The following is a 20441-nucleotide window of genomic DNA, read 5'->3' on the forward strand; positions in this document are numbered from 1 at the left end:
CAAGATGAAATTTGTAAATAAATGGATCTTGACCTTAAATTACAGCTTTAACAAATAGGAAAAACCAGAATGGATTTGACATTTCATTTATCTTAGGAAAATTTCCGATGCTCATAGAATTTAAGAAAATTTGAAAATTTTTACACGGTGAAAAGAGCCATTGTCAACTCTTAAATCTAATAAACGAAACTAAATTTTTTTTTTTTTTTTGGAACAAAATTTTGGCAAAACCAGGTTTAAAAATTATTTCCTTTCAACTTCAAATTTCATTTTCAAGAATCAACGTTTAAAATATTAAGCAAAATTTTGCCAATGATTTGTAAGAAAACAGGGCTAAAGGTAACTAAACATGTTCGGCCAGTAGCGATACTACCAAAAACTTTCACCGATCCTATCATCACTTCCCTATTATAATTCATCAATCTCATAGTTTCTTTACACTACTTTGGTTATCAAATTTTACTCAAGTTAGGAATTATTTAATCCCAAGGACTAATGTATTTTACAACATTATAGCAAAATAGACGCGTAATCATCAAATTTCATACTCGCAATATAAGTCACATTGCACACCAACTTCATACAACTTCAAGAGCCAAACAATTCACGAATATTTTCATACATAACTCAAACTTCAATCTTTATAAGCATGAAAGGAAACAATACAACAATACACAAATTATTATAACCACATTGCTAGTAGCTCAACCCTTAGTTTAGATTCAACTTAACCTTCATTAGTTTAGTCCTGGACAATCCCACTAGACCCCCTCGTAGTAACACTAATCAAATTTCCTTAGTAAATTGTAGATCTACTACGTCTAATATCAAATCAAATAATATGATCATTACTTAAGTACATCTATGGCTCTTAAGTATTCTAAATGATCTCAAACATTTCATACATTGGCTTTTTAAATAACCTATCAACTAGTTATCTTTATTCTATTGGACATTCACCCCAAATAATTCTCCAACAAAATTTAAGGAGCCACAATGCCGTCGAAAATTCACCTCACATGGCAAATTCGTCAAACTCATCTCACCTCAATTTTAAAAACTCTCCTCAAGGTTTAGAGCTATTCACAACTGCATAGTTCTTACTTAAACTATGATTTCGCTCAATCTCTATGTCTAAACCAATATTTTGGGTAAAAGATGGCATATATTCCACTTACCATGTGAATGACTAGCAAAATTATTCATCTTAAGTACAGAATTGGCACTAATCTTCAAGATCTCACTATTGGCTCTTCACTTTTATCTTTCAAAAGCTAAACTTGATACTTTCGGTTCTACTTTTCTGGATTTAATCTCTAGTCACATCATAATGCAATATACTGAATTCTTCCAAATTTGCAAATACACCATTGAATGAAAAATCTGGTATTCGGGTACAAGAATCCGACAATAGGATAATTCACATCTCAGGCTGGCCAGTCCCAAGAGTAACTTACCTACATTTGAGATTCCTACCCAACATTCATATCTAATATCCCCAACTATAGACTTTTGTTTCACACTTAACAAGCCAATCCCCACAGTCCGAGAACCTTTTCCCGGTTTGAGCTCGATAAGAGCTCTGATACCACCTGTGGCGACCCCACTTCCCCCTAAGGCGAACCAAAGGATTGGCGGGCCGTCTGCCCAACTCTCGCCAGGACTCACGCAAGCATTCTAACCCAAATCCTTTCGAAGAATAACCTAATCTATTACAAAACAATTCTCCCGAAGAAGGCCGTCACTACAACCACATTAACTTCAGAGATAGTAGCAATTTAACGTAGCCAATCGACGGCTTCTAAAAATCTCACGCGTTACTAACTGCGCAATGGAATCGTACCGTCCTGACTAAGTAAAAATTCATACAACAAAATACAACAATCAAGCCAAGCATCCAAATTAAGTTTTACACATTTTCCAACTTCAAGTGACAATCCAAAATAAAAAGTACATTATCCAAATTAACGCATTACAGCCCACAAATGTAGTCATAGCATTCATATACATTCCAAAAAGAAAACATGAGCAAGTTTCAAAGCTTTGAACTTCAAATAGCAAGTATTGATTTTGATTAACTTAAACAAATAGGAAAGCGAATAACAGCACAAGGTAGGATACAGGGGCTCTCAGGAGCCATTTTCCTCGCTTGATCACCATTCATCGTAGTTGACCCTCCGTCAACTCTCACTACCTATAGTCCATGTAGATCCTCTCATTTTTACTCCTAACCCGTCACCATTCATACCCCTGTCCCGGGCCCGAACGCCGACTAAGGAAGCAGTATACTCGAGATATACCCTTAGAAAATTGGAAGCAGTATACTTGAGTATACCCTCAGGAAAATTGGTCGAGGGATTCACCCAGCGACATTTCCGTAGTTGGATTCAGGAGTCGAGGGATTCACCCAACGACGCAACTACATTTTGATTCGAGGATTCATGAGAAAAATTGCTTCACGCAAGTCACCACTCGAACGGCTAGTGTGATAAAGTACACACTGCTCACTTCGATGGATCAAAAACCATTTTTTGCTATTATCACATATCAAGTCAAGAAAGCACTTAAATCAGGTAGGAATAGAACAAGCAGGGACACTCACCAAGAATGAAGTTACTGATCAAGTTGGGAATCATAATCTGCGTCCTCGCTAAACCCTAAAATACCAAATTTAAACTATAAGTGGGCTATACTAGTTCTAGGATTACATAGGAAAAATTACTCGTATGTATAACTAATTTATTTTCTTGAAATAAGTCGACAAACCGTTTAACATTAGAACTAGAAAAATACTTTGTACAGTTTCCCTGAAGTTCCCTTTTCTTGTAAAAATGTTACTAGAATTATTTTTCGTGAAATAAGGTTTCTTGCCGAACAGGTCTTCTACATTTTTAGTTAAAGTTAGTGAAAACTCGCATTTTTGGAACTTTTCCTATAGACAACTAGCTAAGGACAAGTCTTAAAGAAAGAAAAAGAAATAAGACAAGATTTAGGGTTTCAAGAACTAGAAAAGTCATTTTCTATAAATATTAAGGCTAATTTAAGCTAAAGGAAACTTGTCGGTTTGGAAAAATTTAGGCAAAATATTAAATACTGAGTTTTATCGTTTAATTCTAGCGTAAAAATATTTTTGATTAGCTTGATCAAAATTGCTCGAGTTCACAGGGTCGGAACGACTTTCACAATTTCGATCCCATTTCGAAATCCTATTATGGTTCAAATTTGCCAGCAAATCGAAATCACATTTTAATAGAAAATCCCTAGGGTTTCGTCAATCATTAGCCCTGGGTTTTCAATAGATTCACTTCTGATCAAAATGGAATAAATGACCAAGGCTTCGTCAATCATTAGCTCTTGGTTTTGGCAAGTTCATATCACCTCACAGTTGAAGCAAAATAAATATAAAGGTTTCAAGTAATTCTAGCAATTAATTTCATCACACTTTAACACTTGTATAAAATCATTCAAATGGCCAAGGGCTTCATCAATCATTAGCCCTTAACATCCAACAATTAGTTCTTATAGCAATAAAGCTAACGTTTCAAATGTTTGGAATTACTAACTGGTATATGAACCTAAGGCAAGATTGGTAACAATATTTTGTCCAAAATCTCAACAAAATCTCATTACACATAATCAAATGCAGATTAAACATTTCACCATAGTTATATTCCAAAATTATCCATTCCAATATCGATAACTTCATCACCATATTACGGTCATAATAAAATCAAATTGTCACTCCAAAATGCACAGGTAAGACCCTCTTAATATAGTTTAAAGTGAAATCAATGAACATAAGATATTTTACAGCTCAAAACAGCATTTTTAGAACTAAAATTCGCCACAAGAAATCTGGAAAATTCCTTTACTACTTCTATCAATTCGCTTGAAAATTTTCCAGGTCTATACTTCAACATTTTTGGTCAATTCAACCCACAATTCAAGTATTTCACATCTACATATCTTATAGAACTTTAAAACAGCATATTCCAGGCATTTCTAACCATTATGCTTCAAAGAAAAATTTCAAAACCAAGCTGAGATTCCAACTCAACCTTCGGCTTTCCACGAAGAAAATTTCCAGCAATTATATTCCAACAATATATCGAGTATTTCATCGCTAAGCAACTTACACAGCTTAAAATACACATCTCCCACGCATTTTTAAAGCATTACAATCCAAGGAAGAAATAAAATAAAATTCCAGAACCCATTAAAATTTCCAAAAAAAAACAACTGAAAATTCCTGCTCAAACCTCTCGGCTATCAAAACTTTTCCAGCACTTCGAGGTTTATAAATCCAACTTTTCCTTGGCTAAAACATGGTTTTAGGTTCTCAAATTTGCCATGCATCAACTTATCTAACCAATTAACATTTCCAGTTCAGAATTGAGTTCAAACAACAGTCATAAACCTCAAAATTTCCAGGTTCAAACCTTGCGGCAGTTCACCAAGTTTTCCAGCAATTAGATGTTCTTAATCCAGCTTTTTCCTCGGCTAAATGAAAGTGTTAAGGCTCCAATTCAACATGCCATCACTTAACTAGTTAATTAACATATCTAGCTCAGTAATTAAATTCGATTAACGACAAAAGTCATCCAAAATTTCCAGAAATCTTCCAACAAGCCTCGGATGATCATATATGTAGCAGATTTCTATTTCATTTTATTTTTCTGATTTAAACCCATTAATTATCTACATGCAGAGCTTAGTTATCTTGTAATTAACTAGTTAATCACAGTTAGAGGCTCAAAACAGCAAAATTACCAAATGAAGCTGCATTATTCAAGTCAAGCTCTCGGCAGTCCCAACTTCTTATGCATAACAGATTTCTTTTTCTTCAAATCATCAAGTTTTCACTCGGCTAAATCACTAGATTATGCACTCAAAACCAACATGCATACCTAATAAATGGAATTGCTATCAATTCTAGTCCAAAACAGAGCCAAACACCAGCAACGTTCATAAAAAAAAAATCCAGAACCTGTTCAACTATTTTGGACAACTTGCATGCGGCAGATTTTTGTTTTCCCTTCAAATTTCTGGCTTAAACGCAGCTAATTAATCCCATACAAGCTTAATCATCCAACTATTAATTAGCTAATCATACAACTAAGCTCAGATCATCACAACTTAGCAAATTAAAACTGAGATTACCAGCTCAAGCTCTCGGACAGTTTCAATTCCTTCAAAAACAGATTTTCTTGTAATTTAGCTCATCATCCGACCACACAACCTCACATGCATGCCCTTAAACAACTTCGTCAACCTATAAACATCTAGTATGGGTTCAGACATTACCTCAGCTTGAAGCTTTAACTAACACAGCAAGCAGCTGCAAAATTTTCTTCCTCTCGGCTTTGCTCACGCACGCGGGGCTGGTTGGTCTGAGTTCAGTGGTTGCAGCTGTAATGATTTTGGTTGAATTGAGCTCGGCTGGTTGAGGTGAAGAACGAATGGCAGCTCTCGGGTGATGAAGGAGGTGATGAAGCTCACACAATTGTCTCTTGCTCTCACCCTCTCTCGGTCAGTTCCAGAACCGAAACTCGACGGCTCTCCCTCTCTCTGGTTCCTCTCGTCGATAATACCAAGGCAGCAGGTAAAGTGAGGCGGATTGGTATTGTGGTGCTATAAGGAGAAGGTAGAATGGAGTTGTGGTTTTGAGGGTGTAGAGGGAATGGCTTGCGGATGGGGAGGGTTGAGTGCATGAGGGAGTTTGAGTGTGGGATTGGAGAAGATTTGCATTGGCCGAATGAGGAGGTTGGTTATGAGGTTGTCCGCAAATGGTTTTAGTTTGCATGGTAGTTTTGTGAGGTAGTGGAGGGTAATTTAGGCATTTCACATCTCTTCCTAATCTCCACTCGAGTCCTAATTCAACTTAATTCCAAGAATTATCCCCAAGTGTGATTTGAACGCCTAATTATACACTAATCTTGCAAGACTTCAATTATCATAATTTTTACGCCTTAAATATGTTTAGCATGCTTGAATCATGTTTATCTCAAGTTTATTGGTTTTCGACTCAACGTAAGAATTCCTATTAACATTTTAACATTATTACCTAATTGGAATTAATTGTTGGCTTTCGAGTAATTTATTTTAAGGTAGTAAAATTAATCGGTTCGAGTATCATTAATTTAGCATGAAGGAATCTAAATATTCTAACGTTTTAGATTAATCTAATTTTAAAAGTATTAATTTAATCTATCGAAACATAAAAAAAATTCATAGTTTAGTAAAATTATATTATTTTCACATAAAATTGTTTTTACATACTTATCTGCAAACAAGTGAAAGTAATGCTAAAATTTATTAAAGAATTAAAAGAAATGCAAATAAAATATGCACAGGCTTATATATATTTTTGGGGTTCTCACATCAACAACCCAACAACTATCTTGCCATCACTAACTAACTACTAACTTACTACTATGAATTGAAGAGGAAAAGTTGAAGGGTTCTTGGGGTGATCACCTTGCTGCCAAAAGAAGAGTAAACACTAGGTTTTTGGGCCCTTAAATCACCAAGTTTTTTCCTTGATTAAGTCCTCTTCCAAGTTTGCATGAAGACCCAAGACAAGAAGCAATTTTTGGAGAGCTTTGTGGAGCAAAAATGGAAGACAAAAGCTGAAATTTTGGGGGGAAATGGGGAAGGGGAAGCTCGGCCAAGAGTAGGGAAGAAGGAAGAGATTTTGGTTGGTAGGTGGAGATGTGATGTTGTGTAAGAAGATAGGACATAAAGTGCTCTTGTGCCCCAAAAGTCAACGATCAGTTAGAGTGTAATTTGTGCTCCTAATTGAGGTTAACTTAACTCACTCACTCTAATTTCTCAGTTAACTTTTCTTAGTTTAGTATTAATCACCCTTAATACTCCAAGATTATTGCACTATCGGATTGAATTTACCTCAAAAAACGTGCATGTGCTATTTCTTGTTAAACGAGCCGTAGAAAAATTTACATTCGCTAGCGAAACATTTTAAAATATAAATGAAACATTTTTGCATACAAATGGGTTTAAAATGAATGAAATAAATTATTCGGAGTAAATGGGTGAATAAATAATTAAATAAGCCTGTAAAATGAAATGAAAGTAAGAAAAAATTGAAATTTCGAGTCCTCACAAATTATACATTAAAAGGAACTAAAACATCATAATTGCAAAAAACATATTTTGCTTTTAGATTTAAAACAAACCACACAAAAGGAAAATCGATTTGCACCAAAATAATGGAAGGCTTAATGAATATCAAGGAGAGTTAAAATAAATAAATACACCAAGGTAACAGAATAAAGGGGCAAAAAAAAATGATAAAGGCTAAATAAAATACAGTTAATAAAAAAAAGTTAAAAACACAATTAATAAAAAAAAGTTGAGTCCATATTTGGTAGCGTGAAACGAGTGAAGAATAGGAATAAAAGGAAAATAGAATATACCAAACAGTAGGAATAGTGGAGGTAAAAGGTCAATTGTCTATATTTCTCGTAAAAAAAAAAAGGATGATCATGATTTTTGAACAATGGAACAAAAGAAATATCCATTCCCGTGCAAGAAAAAATACATTCAATTAATTATAGAGAAAAAAGGAAAAAATGCATTGATTGAGTGGAACAAGGAAAGGTGGAGAAAAATTAAGATGAAGGAAAAAAAGAAAAGAAAAGCAAAAGACTGGATTAAAGAGTTAAATTGATGGAATAGGAAGTGGCAGTATAAATCAATTGATTGTTGCAACACCTCTCTATGGTCAACAATAATCATCTAAAAAAATAGTAAGAAAATAATCTTAGTATAATTAATTATAAAGAAAAAATTTGGAGGGGGAAAAAAGAAAGATGAAGAAAAAAGAGGGAGATAAAGGTTAAAAGTAGGGTAGAAAGAGGAAGAAAAAAAGAATGGGAAGGAGAGATATTTATGACTTTTGACTAAAAAAAAATAGTGGAGCAAAATTTTAACTATAAATAGAAACTGACACTTGTCAAAATAAGAGACTATACACTTGGCAAAAAAAGAGGTCGCTACAATAACCTCTCTTTCTTTTTATATACAAGGTGGACATGAAAGGAAGTGTATCTAATGAGAACATAACCATCATGATTCGAGTATTATCATTTTCTAATTAAATAACTGTTACGCAACTGTCGAGTCTATAATTGACAATAAAGACTTATGGCCATTCAAATATCTAGTCATTCAAAATTATTTGACTATGGCATGTAGGTCAAGAATGTAAGATTTGTCTCTTTTAGAGGCAATTATGGCTCACATGATCGATTATAAAGTGATTGTCATCCTGATTAAGCCAATAGTTAATTAGTATCTTTCATTTGTTAATGATTGATTGGTATCTTTTGCTAATTGATATCGTATTTAATCAGTTAATTAATCAAATCAATCAATTAGTCAGAAAGGTTATGAATTATGGCAAGATTTTCTTGATGGAAGAATACCCTAAGGATTTTGGTATTTGCCAGCAAGGGTTACTAACCTAACCTATAAATAGTTTATAATATTCCATCAATACTATACTCACTGGTTAGGCATAAATTAGAAACTCCTTACTCTAATTTTTTTCTACATATTTTGTTTTATTAGAATAGACAACGAGTCAAAGAGACAAGGAGGGATCAACTTGTACTTGACAATAATGGTTGAAGGTAAGTCAATTTAGATTTTTGCTGTGTAGTACATTCATATATACACAGTTGGTTTAACACTGAATACTTCTAAATACACAAAGGTTATTTTAAGACAAACTCCCAAAAAATACTGTCCAAATGGATTTTAAATCTGTCGTCCAGCTGAATCCAAAACCAGTCCAAAATATTTAACGGCACTTCGCAAGTATATCCACTTAAGCTATCTTTTTCTGTGTACCTTTTTTTTTTGTTTATTTTCGATTTCTACCTTCTCAAATCGAAAAAGCAAGTAGTCTATAACATTATTCTTGTCAATGAGCCTTTCTTTTTTATTTGTTATTATTTTTTTGGCATTCTCGATTCTTCCGTCAAAAATCAGCAGCAGAGAGTCCGTCTGTCGAATTTTGGGCAAATGCTCTGTCCTATTGTCGTTGGCGATGAGCCCCGTCAAAACTGAATTTCGTTCCGTTAAAAAATAGCAATCCATATTTATCTGGACTTCTTTGATCTTCGCCCAAGTATTGACTTGGATTCGAGTCATACGAAGCGGAATTCTTGTCGTGCAAGGATGGCATATACCTTACTTTTTATGAGTATATTATAGAAATAGAAATTAAAATTTCATCAAGCACTGAGATTTTTTTAGACACAGACCGACTTTAGGCCGATTTATAGAATTCGTTGGTTTTTCACTTTTGGTTTCATTGAAATAATGTTCTATCTCAACTTGGACGTCACTTGTACATATGGTTTTGTTGAAATAAGTTTAAGTGGCTTTGTTAGGGTTTGTTCTACGTCTCTTCTGATCCAACCCCTTTTTGTGTGTGTGTGTGTGTGTGTGTGGGGGGGGGGGGTTTATACGTCAACAAGCTAACCCGTGAATGAATTACAACTCAATAATATTATAGTAAAATTCATAAAGAATGGCAAAAGAAACTAAGTGTAACTTAAACTCATAACTGCTAATTATCTTAATCTTAATCACTTGACCAGAACCTCATTGATTGATAATGGACTGTCTCACTAGAATAGTTTGAACATGGATTTCTACCATATTTATTAGATAATTGAAGAAGGGCTAAAGTCAATATGACAAGGGACATGGGGTTAGGATCCTTTCGATTGGTTTTCTCTCCTTTATTTCTTCATATATTTATACCTAAAATTTTATAACTCTATAAACTCATCTAATTGTGCCATTACTTTTTTTTAATCTCTAGATCAACATACTAAAAATGATATTCTTTTGCAAATACTTTGGCATTCAATTACACGAAACATTTGAATGGTAAAAAATGATTTAAAATTGTGACAAATTTTGTAATGATTAATTAGAGGGTAAAACATAGTCAATTTCACATGAAATTTTATGTATAACTAATATAAGTGATGAAATATATAATGAACTGTGTTGATTTATTAAAATTAAATTTTATTAGGGTGTAATAGAGAGAAATTTTCTCCAATGCAATGAAGAGAACTCTAGCCAAGGGAGAGGAGGGCGTAATAACCTTAACCTTGGAATGAATTATCTGAGTTTACAAAAGCCTAACCGTTTAAGGGCAACTTGTTGAAGCTTTGAGGGATAAAAATATTACTATGACCCTATGATCATACACCCTATTCTTCATAGTGTATCTTTATTAACCTTCCAGAAACATTCAGGAAAAGAGATATTCCTTGCCTAGAGCTTTCTTGCTGCTGATGCCACATCAAAGAAGAAGGAAAAAAGGAGAAAAAATTGAGATTGGACGGACAGACATTTCAACTTTGTCTCACATAATCTCCCTTTTCAATTTAAATATGAATTTGTAAACAATAGCTACCTATCTTAAGCTGGAAGCAATGGCCCTGTGCACATAGCCATTCAAAAATGTTGGAAAGGTACTAGAATAAGAAGGTTAGCGTCCTCCAGACAAAGTAAATAGAATTGCAGATTCTGATTTTTGTTCTGTAAAGCTTAAGAGTGGCTTACTTAGTCCTGTTAGCTTTTAACAGTGCACATTTTATTGCAAGCAGACAGTACGGTTACATGTATTTACGCGTCCCGTAGACCACACAAACAATTTTCCTCTATTTTAATTGAACGGTCAAGATCTTTCTCCGGAGATGTGATTCCAAGGAAATAGCAACAATTTTAAATAAAATGTCTAAATTTTAGAATAAGTATTTAATAATTTTATTGTTGTGGAAAACTATTTAAAATATTTAAAGTTACATGCAATTCGGTGGTTTTTTTTGTCGAATTTGAAAACAATTTTTTGTTTTCAAATTCAACAAACAAAAAATAGTCATTGAATTACATATAATTGTAAAGATAATAAAATTTTTAACTACTTTATTATAACATTTAAATTATTTTTAACTATTTGTAGCTTTCATGCATAGCGCGCGGGACATAATGCTTGTATATGCTATTTGTCATTTGCAATTAGGCAAAATGATAAAGTGATAAATTTAACTTAGAGAGGTTTATTGATAAGTTAGTTTAACTGAGCCTTTTCTACCTAAAGGAAATGTTAAAGTAAAATATTTACTTAGACAAGTTTTTTGATAAGTTAGTTTCATAAAATATTTTTCTACCTAGAATATAGTGATTTAAATATTTGAACTAAACAAACTAATGCCTATTCGATAACATTAATAGAATTAATCAAAAAGTAAAATAATTCAAAATTCTTAAGAGACGACGCGTGTCATATTATTGGAAATCTTCTAGTAAACTATGGACTAACGAATAGTATATTGTATAGATACCTCTACTCATTGGTGCTTTGCTTTACCGTCTCTTCACATTAAATTGAAGGAAAAAACTTTCATCACTGCCTCTATATCATTCATCACTTTCTTCCAAGGTCCATCTTTCATCTCCTTCTTCCCTAGCCAAAGGAGAAAGAAAGAAAGAAGAAACCATGGATGACATAGATGTTGTATACAAATACTATTGGGAAAATATGTTCCTCCAAACTGAGCAACTAGCAAGGTAAATCTTTTGGTTGTAAAGTTGACAACATATTTAGTGGAAGCCTAATGTTTGAGAAACAATAGTTCGATCCTCATCCTTTCATACTTATTTTCTCCAATTCTTGTTTAGACATTTGATGATATTTTGCTGAATTTGATTCTTCTATAGTTCGCGAGCAATTATTTATTTAAATAGAAATTTTGCGATGACTGATGAGTCGGATTGATTAATTAGTTGAAACGGTGTCTTGTGTAGGAATTTTGATGAATCATTTTCATTTTATGATTCAAGCTCTCCTGACGGAGCACAATCATCAGCAGCATCAAAGAACATTGAGTCGGAGAGGAAGAGGAGGAAGAAACTGACTGAAAGGCTCCATGCACTTAGAGCTGTGGTCCCCAATATCAGTAAGGTGAGGACTGAGGATCCCTATGGTATTTATTGCCAGAAATTTTTTTTTTTTTTTTAATGATTGCCACCACCAGGAATAAACTAAAAATGAATCATGAATTGATGTTTGATCAGATGGACAAGGCTTCAATTATTAAAGATGCCATAGACTACATACAAGAACTGCATAATCAAGAGAGAGTGGTTCAAGCTGAAATATCAGAACTGGAGTCAAAGAGGAGTATATTTCTTGATTTTGATGAAGAAATAAGCTGTAATTCCAAGCCAAAGAGATCAAGATTTGAGCAGACCTGCGATTCTGTAGGGTCCAGATCATCTCTCATTGAAGTTCTTGAGGTTGGTTTATCACTTTATTCTTCTCTCTCTCTCTCTCTCTCTCTCTCTAGGAGCCCCTCCCAGTTGCCATTGATCTAGTAGTCTTTACAGTGCCTCAGTAAGTAGAGCCCACTTACGGAGAAATGGGGAGCATCTTTGCTTGAATCAATACTAACCCTTCAGCTCAGTCAACCGACCTTCGATTAGGGGTTGTAGTTTTTTTTTTCTACCAATCGGGCTCTCCCTTCCCCACCCCCATGGGAAAAGAATACCCCGGCCAAGAAGCGGTCTTTTCACACACAGAACCCCCCCCCCCCCCGGCGGCCGCGGGTGGTGCTCTTCCTGTCTTTTGTTTTTATTAAGGGATAATTTCAGAAATCTCCCCTGAGGTTTCTAACAATTTCACTGAACTCCCTTGAGGTTTGAAAAATTATACATACCTCCCTTGTCATTTAAAATGACAATATTACCCTTAAATATTTTTAAAATAAAATTCTCTTGTTTGGAATGCTTATACTTAGAATGACTTTAAAATTATTTTTTCGTTCTTTTTCGTTCTTATTCCTTTTTATTTTAATTTTTTGCCAATAAAATTGTAAAATTACTACTATTATCTCTAGTTTCTATTGTAACCCAATGTCGAACCAATGATTTTTTTGATGAATTAACTTTATACGTAATCCGATATTTTTTGCTAATCTTTGTTTTCTATTTTTTGGTATTAAAATTAACAATAAATCAAAAGAAATTGCCCAAAATCGCTACTAAATTATGATAATCCAACTACTCAAAAAATTCATAAATTCTGAATCAATTATTTCAACATTTTATTTTCTATCTTATAAATCTAAATTCATAATAAAATACCATCAAATATATCCTATCATAACGATAAAATTATTATTATAATTATTTATCAAATAGTATGTATGAACATGAAAAATTCCTTTTTCTTATAATTACATTAGATAATCTTATTTTCTTATAATTACATTAGATAATCTTATAATTCTATAGGGAAGTAAATTAAAATTCATTACACAAGGGCATTTTTGGGTATTTATTTAAAAATTTGACCAAATCAATATTATTTTAAGGTTTTATTACTTAAACTATCAAATTAAGGGAGGTATGTGTAATTTTCCAAATCTCTGTCAGAAATCTCAGGGGAGGTTTCTAAAATTATCCCTTTTATTAAAGAGGTCCATGAGACTTTAAATAAATACAAGACAATCCCATGTTTTAGATTTATTCATTTTTCCTTCTAGATATTTGTGAGTAATTTGTCTTTCTGTCATTGATATATGGACCTTTCAAAAATCAATTCTACAGTTAAGGGTATCTCACATTGGAGAAAAGACTATTGTAGTGAGCCTCGTATGCAGTAAAAGAACAGACACAATTGTAAAGATCTGTGAAGTCTTTGAATCTTTGAATCTCAAAATCATTACAGCCAACATCACTGCATTTTCTGGCAGGCTTCTAAACACTGTATTCTTAGAGGTACGTTTCTCTTTTTTCTTATTTCAATTTTTTTCTTTTGTTAGTTTTTTGTTGTAAATCCCCAGTGTCTTGCACTCTCCAAATTAATTTTTTGCACTCTCCATAGAAAAAAAAATTAATTTGGAGAGTGTAAAAAATTATGCAATCTAATCACATCTAGGAGAAAATCATTTAGACCCTACTTTTTTTCCCCTTATTTTTCTTTTCATTTAATTTTGTGCAAAGATTTAGCATTATCTGAGAATAGGGCAAGAGAGCATAGATCGCAATGTCTTACCAGAAGTGTAGGTACAGATGATATGACTTTGTACAATGACGTTAACGTGCAAATTTTGTTCTCTACGAATGATACTAAACAATCTTAATAGAAGTACAAACTAATGATAAATTGGCAACTTGTTGTTTCTTTTCTTTAAAAATGATAAAAGAGGGATCCAATTTTTTCCGGAAATTGCAATTTTAGACCCCTATGATTTGGACGAATCTCAACATAGCACGTAATACTTAATTCTTTGATAAAACTTGGTCCTACATTAGGCATAGAGGACCAAAATTTTTCTATTATTCTGGAAGCAATGAAGAACTTTTATTACCTTTCTGGACGTGCTTAACTCAATTCCCCATCACCTGGGCCAATCTGCTCCTGATTTCCCAGAGCCATGGACCCAAAATCCTCGATTGATGGATCAGGCAGATTTTGGGAAATTATTTATGCATATGTCTATATACAAATTCATCTAGGAAAGAGAGTTTACAATATTAAATAGCAAGAATTTGCTTAAAATAACTGCACAATTTAATATTTTCAATCCAGCCCTGAAAAGAAATGAAATAGTAGTTTATTTAACGGCTGAGACAATTTTTTGCAAATCCTTAAAGTGTCAATGCTTGTCCAATTTTTTGCACACAGTGGTGGGGTCTACGGACCATTAGAGCAAAGTTGATGAAGCATACAGTACAGCTGTGTATTTTTATTACGTAAACTTCTAAATCGATAATTATATTTAACAGGGCAATTAATAGTGCTGAATATCATATATCTGAATTATTTAGCTCTCCATGACCAATGCTTTTAAATCCGGACCATTTAGTGAAAAGATTTATTAAGTGACCATTAAGTTTCCCATTCATGGTTTAACTGCTTCAATCCAAATCAAAAGACTTTTCTTTTTTTATTCTTTTAATTATTAAGTACCTTATATTACTTGGAAATTTATAAAAATGAAATTGATTTTGAAATGTTTCAAAACTTTGATTTTTTTACCTGGTTTAATCGGTTCAATCGGATTTGATTGGTTCAAATAGCTTTTCAAGTTGACTAGTGAACCAAATTGGCCTATAGCCATTTCGCAGTTTAACTGGTCCAATAGTTGGATCTAGTCTCATTTTCAAAACGCTAGCCCTAACTGTAATAAACTTTAGAAAATTTCTTTTAAATGAAAATCATACAAAACAATTTAGTGTAGATGATTTGAGAGTATGAAAACAATACCAAAAATGAGAGAAATAATTTGAGAATTTTCTAATGATACAAAAGATTTAAAATGACAAATGGGTCCACCTATATTCTTCAATTCAATTTCTCATAATTGAATGATCATAATACACTTCACAATTTTTTGCCACCTGTCCTTTCTAAAATTTAGAGCTAATTTATGGCCTTGTCAATGACGATTGGTGTTATTGAGTGTTATTGATTATCTGAATATCCAAGTGCTTCCTAGGGAGGATCAAAAATCGATGTCAAATATTGATCTCTTTTTCACTACTTAAATTACAAAACGAAAAATATATGACAATATGATTCTTCTATCTGTATTTATCAGCACTGTTTCTAAATATATATTTGCTAATTTTCTGCTAATACTAATTATCAAATATCCTCTTTTCCATTTACCTTTTTCAGGCTAACGAGGAAGAAAAAGATGTTTTGAAGATAAAAATCCAAACTGCAATTGCAGCTTTAAATGATCCAGACAGCCCTATGAGTGTGTGAAGAGAAAGAATGAGGCTCAGTATTGTGACTTATCCAAGAATGCATCTAGGGATAATAGATGTCAACAACGAAATCAGTTCTCTTCTGGTCAAGTTTTTTCTACTGTGGTAATTAGGTCGTAGTTTAGTTCCTTTTCAAGAGGATGATTCGAATAAGTAATGTGCTTTGGCTTTGATTGATTTTTTTTTTTTTTTTTTTGGTGTCTGTCTTGCGTGTATATATGACACACAAGTTTTACGAAGGTCCGATCTTTCTACTGTTTGGCTGTTTAGACCAAAGCATCCAGATCTGATAGTTTCTTCTCTCACTTCAATAATCTGAAGCATATTTTGTTCAATTTTTTTAACAGAGAAGGGATAAAATTTATGAAGTAGAGAGACAGCTTAAGAAATTTTTAAAAGATAAACTGTAATTTATGATTTTTATATTAATACAACTAACTCATGTTGGTGGGGTCAATACAACCAACTTACAATTTAAAGATATTAGAAGCAAAACCATGAATTGTAAGATGAAAACTTCCATATATTAGTACTAGACAAATTGCATCTATTGAGATTTAAATTTAGGACCTCTAAATCATGAGTTGTAATATGTAATTTTGAAATTTTCTTCTCAACTTTTAAGAATTTTTCTTCTGGCAAAAGTAATTACTACTTTTAATTACTAACATATTAAAAGGACTAACTCTACTTTGCATCCTTGAACGCGTACCACTTTTTCATTTTTTATCCTAAATTAAAAATTTTGGATACTTTGATCCTTTAACTCTCAATTTTGAACTATTTGTGCCATAAACTCTTAAGTTTGTCCCAATTTAATCCAATAAATGACAAAGTTAGCAAAATAAATAGGATAAAGGACAATATAAATAAATGATAATGTATTTTTGATGTGGAACATGTTGTTGGAGATTTCTTAGCCAAGTTGGATCATGCTAAGAAGCAAAAGAAGAAGCTATGCATGCGCAACTCCAACGGAAATCGGGCTGTCAAGTTCGACGTCGGACTTCGAGAGGCAAACTGGTAGAATACATTCGGTGATATGTTTGATTCTGGTTCATCGGGCCTGCAATGTTTTTTATTTTATTTATTTTAGTTGTAATTTCATTTCCTTTTTAGATTAGGACTTCTAGTTTATACATAGGGATGTACTAGGCCTTTGTTATTTAAACTTTGATCAATTATTATCAATTTCCCTTGATTTTTACCAATTCCTCTCAAGTTCCTTCAAGTTTTAAGGTTCTTGTGAAATTTCGGGGTTTTATTATGAATCACCCCCTTTGTTTCTTTGGGAATTGTTCATGAAACGATTCTTGCTATACATTTCTGCGTCAATAGGCATTAGAGTAGGGTTTGCCTATTCTTGAGGTATACCAATGGCCGGTAACAAATCCAAAGATGGATCTTCCAAAGACTGAGATTTTGGTTATGAATGAATGAATTGATTGTTAGGATCCAAGAACGAAACAAACAATTATTAAGATATCAGTACACAACAATTTAATGATAAACAAACCATAAGCATAAAAAACAAATGACACATAACATTCAACGTGGTTCGACTCCACCATTGAGTCTATGTCCACAGAGAGAAACCTATTTTTTTTTTTTTTTTAGAAAAAACCTCGTTTTATTGATCCAAAATCAAACGGGTACAACCGGAAACCAAAACCAGTAGAACTACTCCCGAACTCGCAACAGGCAAAAATATGGAAACTGCCGAATATCTAAGGTCGAGATGCCTTTCAAAGGTGGCGGCAAGTTGGTCGCATCGTAAGTGGCCGAGTGTTTGCTAAATGCTACGCCCTTCACCAAGACGTCCGCTGCTGAGTTGAGCTCCCTGTAGCAATGCTCCAAGAAGAAGTCTGCCTTGGAAAGCTCCTGCCGTACTTGCTTGATGATGGTGTCAATCCTCCAAGGCACTGTAGAAGTTCATTGAACCATTTGAAGCAGTTGTTTAGAGTCCATCTGCACTATTAGCTTTGGCAACCTCAGGGCAATGCTCAGTCGGAGACCCACCAAGAGAGCCATGGCCTCCGCCTCCATATTAGTGCGGAAACCATAGAAAGAGGAGAAGGCCTTTAGGACACTACCATTATGGTCACGTAGAATTCCACCCCCCCAAAAGACTCGGGTTGCCAAGGGAGGAGCCATCTACGTTCAGTTTCACATAAGGGTATAGTGGCAAGGACCAAGTCAAAGAGACGCGGGTGCTCCCCCGTGGCTGTGTCGTCGTCGTATGCAGCCCCAACTGCCGCCATGTGGGATCTTGTGACACTGTAGAAGGAAAGGGGTAAGCGGCTCCAATACCCATCAGTAGCCCCAATACCTGGCGTCAGACCTGAGCAGGCGAAGGCACGATGTTCTCATGCACCGCCATGTTTCGAGCCTTCCACAGCTCCCAACAGATGAGCATAGGCAAGAAGTGTGTACAGGTGGCCCTGAGCGATCTCCCCGAAGAATGCATCCACCACCCTTGTAACTTAAGCGGAAGTGAGTCTGAGGCGCCCGCATGCAACCCAAGTCCTTGTTCAAACCAGCCCCAGACCTGGCCTGCAGCATGACATTCAACGAAACAATGTGTCAGGGAGTCTTCGTTGGGGCAAAAGGGGCATTTGGAAGGCAGGTGCAGACTAAACTGCCTCAGTATATCGGGAAATGGGAGCAGGTCATTAAGCAGTTGCCACATAAAGATTGAGATCTTGAGGGGTATTCGCTTGTCCCAAATAAGCTTGCGAGAAATTAAAGGATTGGAAGGGTGCCGAATCCTCTCTAGCATGGATGAAATCGTGAAAGAGCCAGCCGGTGAGGGTTGCCATATTACATGGTCCTCGCCCTGCAGGGGTAGGACTTGGAAAGTAAGGATGTGCTGCCTTTCCTCCGCTGTAAGAGACTCCTCAACCTGGTCCAAGCACCACTCCCCCTCCTCCACCATTTCTGCAATCCAGAGATTAGGTAGAGGGAACGACTGTTTGCCTTGTACTAGTGGACTCGTGCCCAACCAGTTGTCAAATCAAAATGATGCACTACTATCATAAAGCAGCGTTTGCATGTGATCCTCCATGAAGGCACGGACGCGCGTCAATCTTTTCCAGATCCGCAAGCTCGAGAGACATACTGGTACCAATGTCACATGCTCGTGCTCAACCACGTTTTTAGAGAGAGTATAACGAGTCCAGAGCGTGTCGCCACTTCGCAGCTTCCACCATAGCTTGCAACCAAAAGCCAGCATCACGTCTTCAAGCTTATTAAACCCAAGGCTATTGTGCTCTGTTGGGAGACAAAGCGCATTCCAGTTCCTCCAGTGACATTTCTCATGCCCTTCAGTCTCTCCCCAGAAAAATCGTGCCACTAGTTGCTTAAGTTGGTGGAGGACAGTCTTCGGAGGCTCCTGAACCGCAAAAGTGAAATTGCAGAGAGAACGTGTTTGATCAAGATTAGCCGTCCCCCAGCCGAAAGCATCCTGTTTTTTCAACTCGCTAGCTTCCGCTGCATCTTGCTTACCAAGGGTTGGATGTACTCCCTTTTGGTCCGACCCTTGTAGAGACGACAACCGAGGTACATGAATGGTAGTGATTGCTGCTGAAAGCCCGTTAGTCTGGTTATCAATCGCCTCTTTGCTGCAGAGCACCTAGCCGCAGGAACATAGAAGCTCTTGTCCATATTTACCTTCTACCCCGAGCCTTTTTGATAGATCTCGAGATAGTCCATTAAACACTTCACAGACCGGCGATCTCCCCTGGTGAAAATGACCACATCATCTGCAAAGGCAAGGTGGGAAATTGGCAAAGTGCCTCTCGGCTGTGCATAGGCCTGGAGCTTCCCTAAGGAGAATAGGGTGCGTAGCCCCCGACTTAATGCTTCAGAGACCAAATTGAACAAAAACGTGGATAGGGGATCCCCTTGCTTTAAGCCATGGTCGGCCTGGAAAAACCCATGCGGTTTCCCATTAATGAGCACTGAGAACCAAGAGGAGTGTAAATTATTAATCACCAAGGCCACAAAGCGAGGGTGGAATCCAAAACGGAGGAGTAGGCGAGACAAGTAATCCCAGGACACTCGGTCGAAAGCCTTCATCATGTCTAATTTAAAGATAATGTTATGGCCATGGGCCCTCCTGTCAATTCCATTAACCAAGTCCTGAGCTATCAAGATATTGTCAGAAATCTCCCTGCCCCGGACAAAGGCCGACTTCTCCGGGGAGATAACCAAAGGTCTAACTGATTTAAAGCTGTTGCAAAGTATTTTGGTGAAAATCTTGTTGGCAAAAGTGCATAAACTGATTGGCCGAAAGTCAGAGAAGGTTTGAGGTGAGTCAATCTTTGGAATAAGTGTAATGAGAGTGCTTGCTATGCTTTTCAGAATTGGGACACCATACATGAATTCCTTCGCTGCTTGACAAACATCGTCCCCAATAATATCCCAACAATGCATAAAGAAAGTCCTAGTGAAGCCATTGGCCCCTGCTGCACTTTGGCCATCAAGCTGAAAAATCGCCTGTTTCACTTCATCATTAGTGAGCTCCCGAACTAGATATTCATTATCTGGGTTGGGTAGTAAGGTGGGGATGTTGTCGAACAGAACTTGCATTGCTGCCTCATCCGTTCCAGCTG

The 20441-nt window shown here is 35.3% G+C and overlaps 1 protein-coding gene across 1 annotated transcript in view; it reads left to right on the forward strand.

Annotated features, from left to right (window-relative positions):
- LOC113774224 (transcription factor bHLH35-like) overlaps positions 1-16085 on the forward strand; it is a 71664-nt gene extending 55579 nt beyond the window's left edge. Inside the window, exons 2-6 of the mRNA XM_027318780.1 lie at positions 11492-11619; positions 11842-12013; positions 12127-12348; positions 13660-13830; positions 15737-16085. Of these exons, the coding sequence (XP_027174581.1) occupies positions 11492-11619; positions 11842-12013; positions 12127-12348; positions 13660-13830; positions 15737-15826 (783 nt within the window). The 3' untranslated portion in view covers positions 15827-16085. The remainder of the gene's footprint in view (positions 1-11491; positions 11620-11841; positions 12014-12126; positions 12349-13659; positions 13831-15736) is intronic.
- The last annotated feature ends 4356 nt before the right edge of the window (positions 16086-20441 follow it).

This window comes from Coffea eugenioides, chromosome 6 (genome assembly GCF_003713205.1).
Source record: "Coffea eugenioides isolate CCC68of chromosome 6, Ceug_1.0, whole genome shotgun sequence".
Lineage (NCBI taxonomy): Eukaryota > Viridiplantae > Streptophyta > Magnoliopsida > Gentianales > Rubiaceae > Coffea > Coffea eugenioides.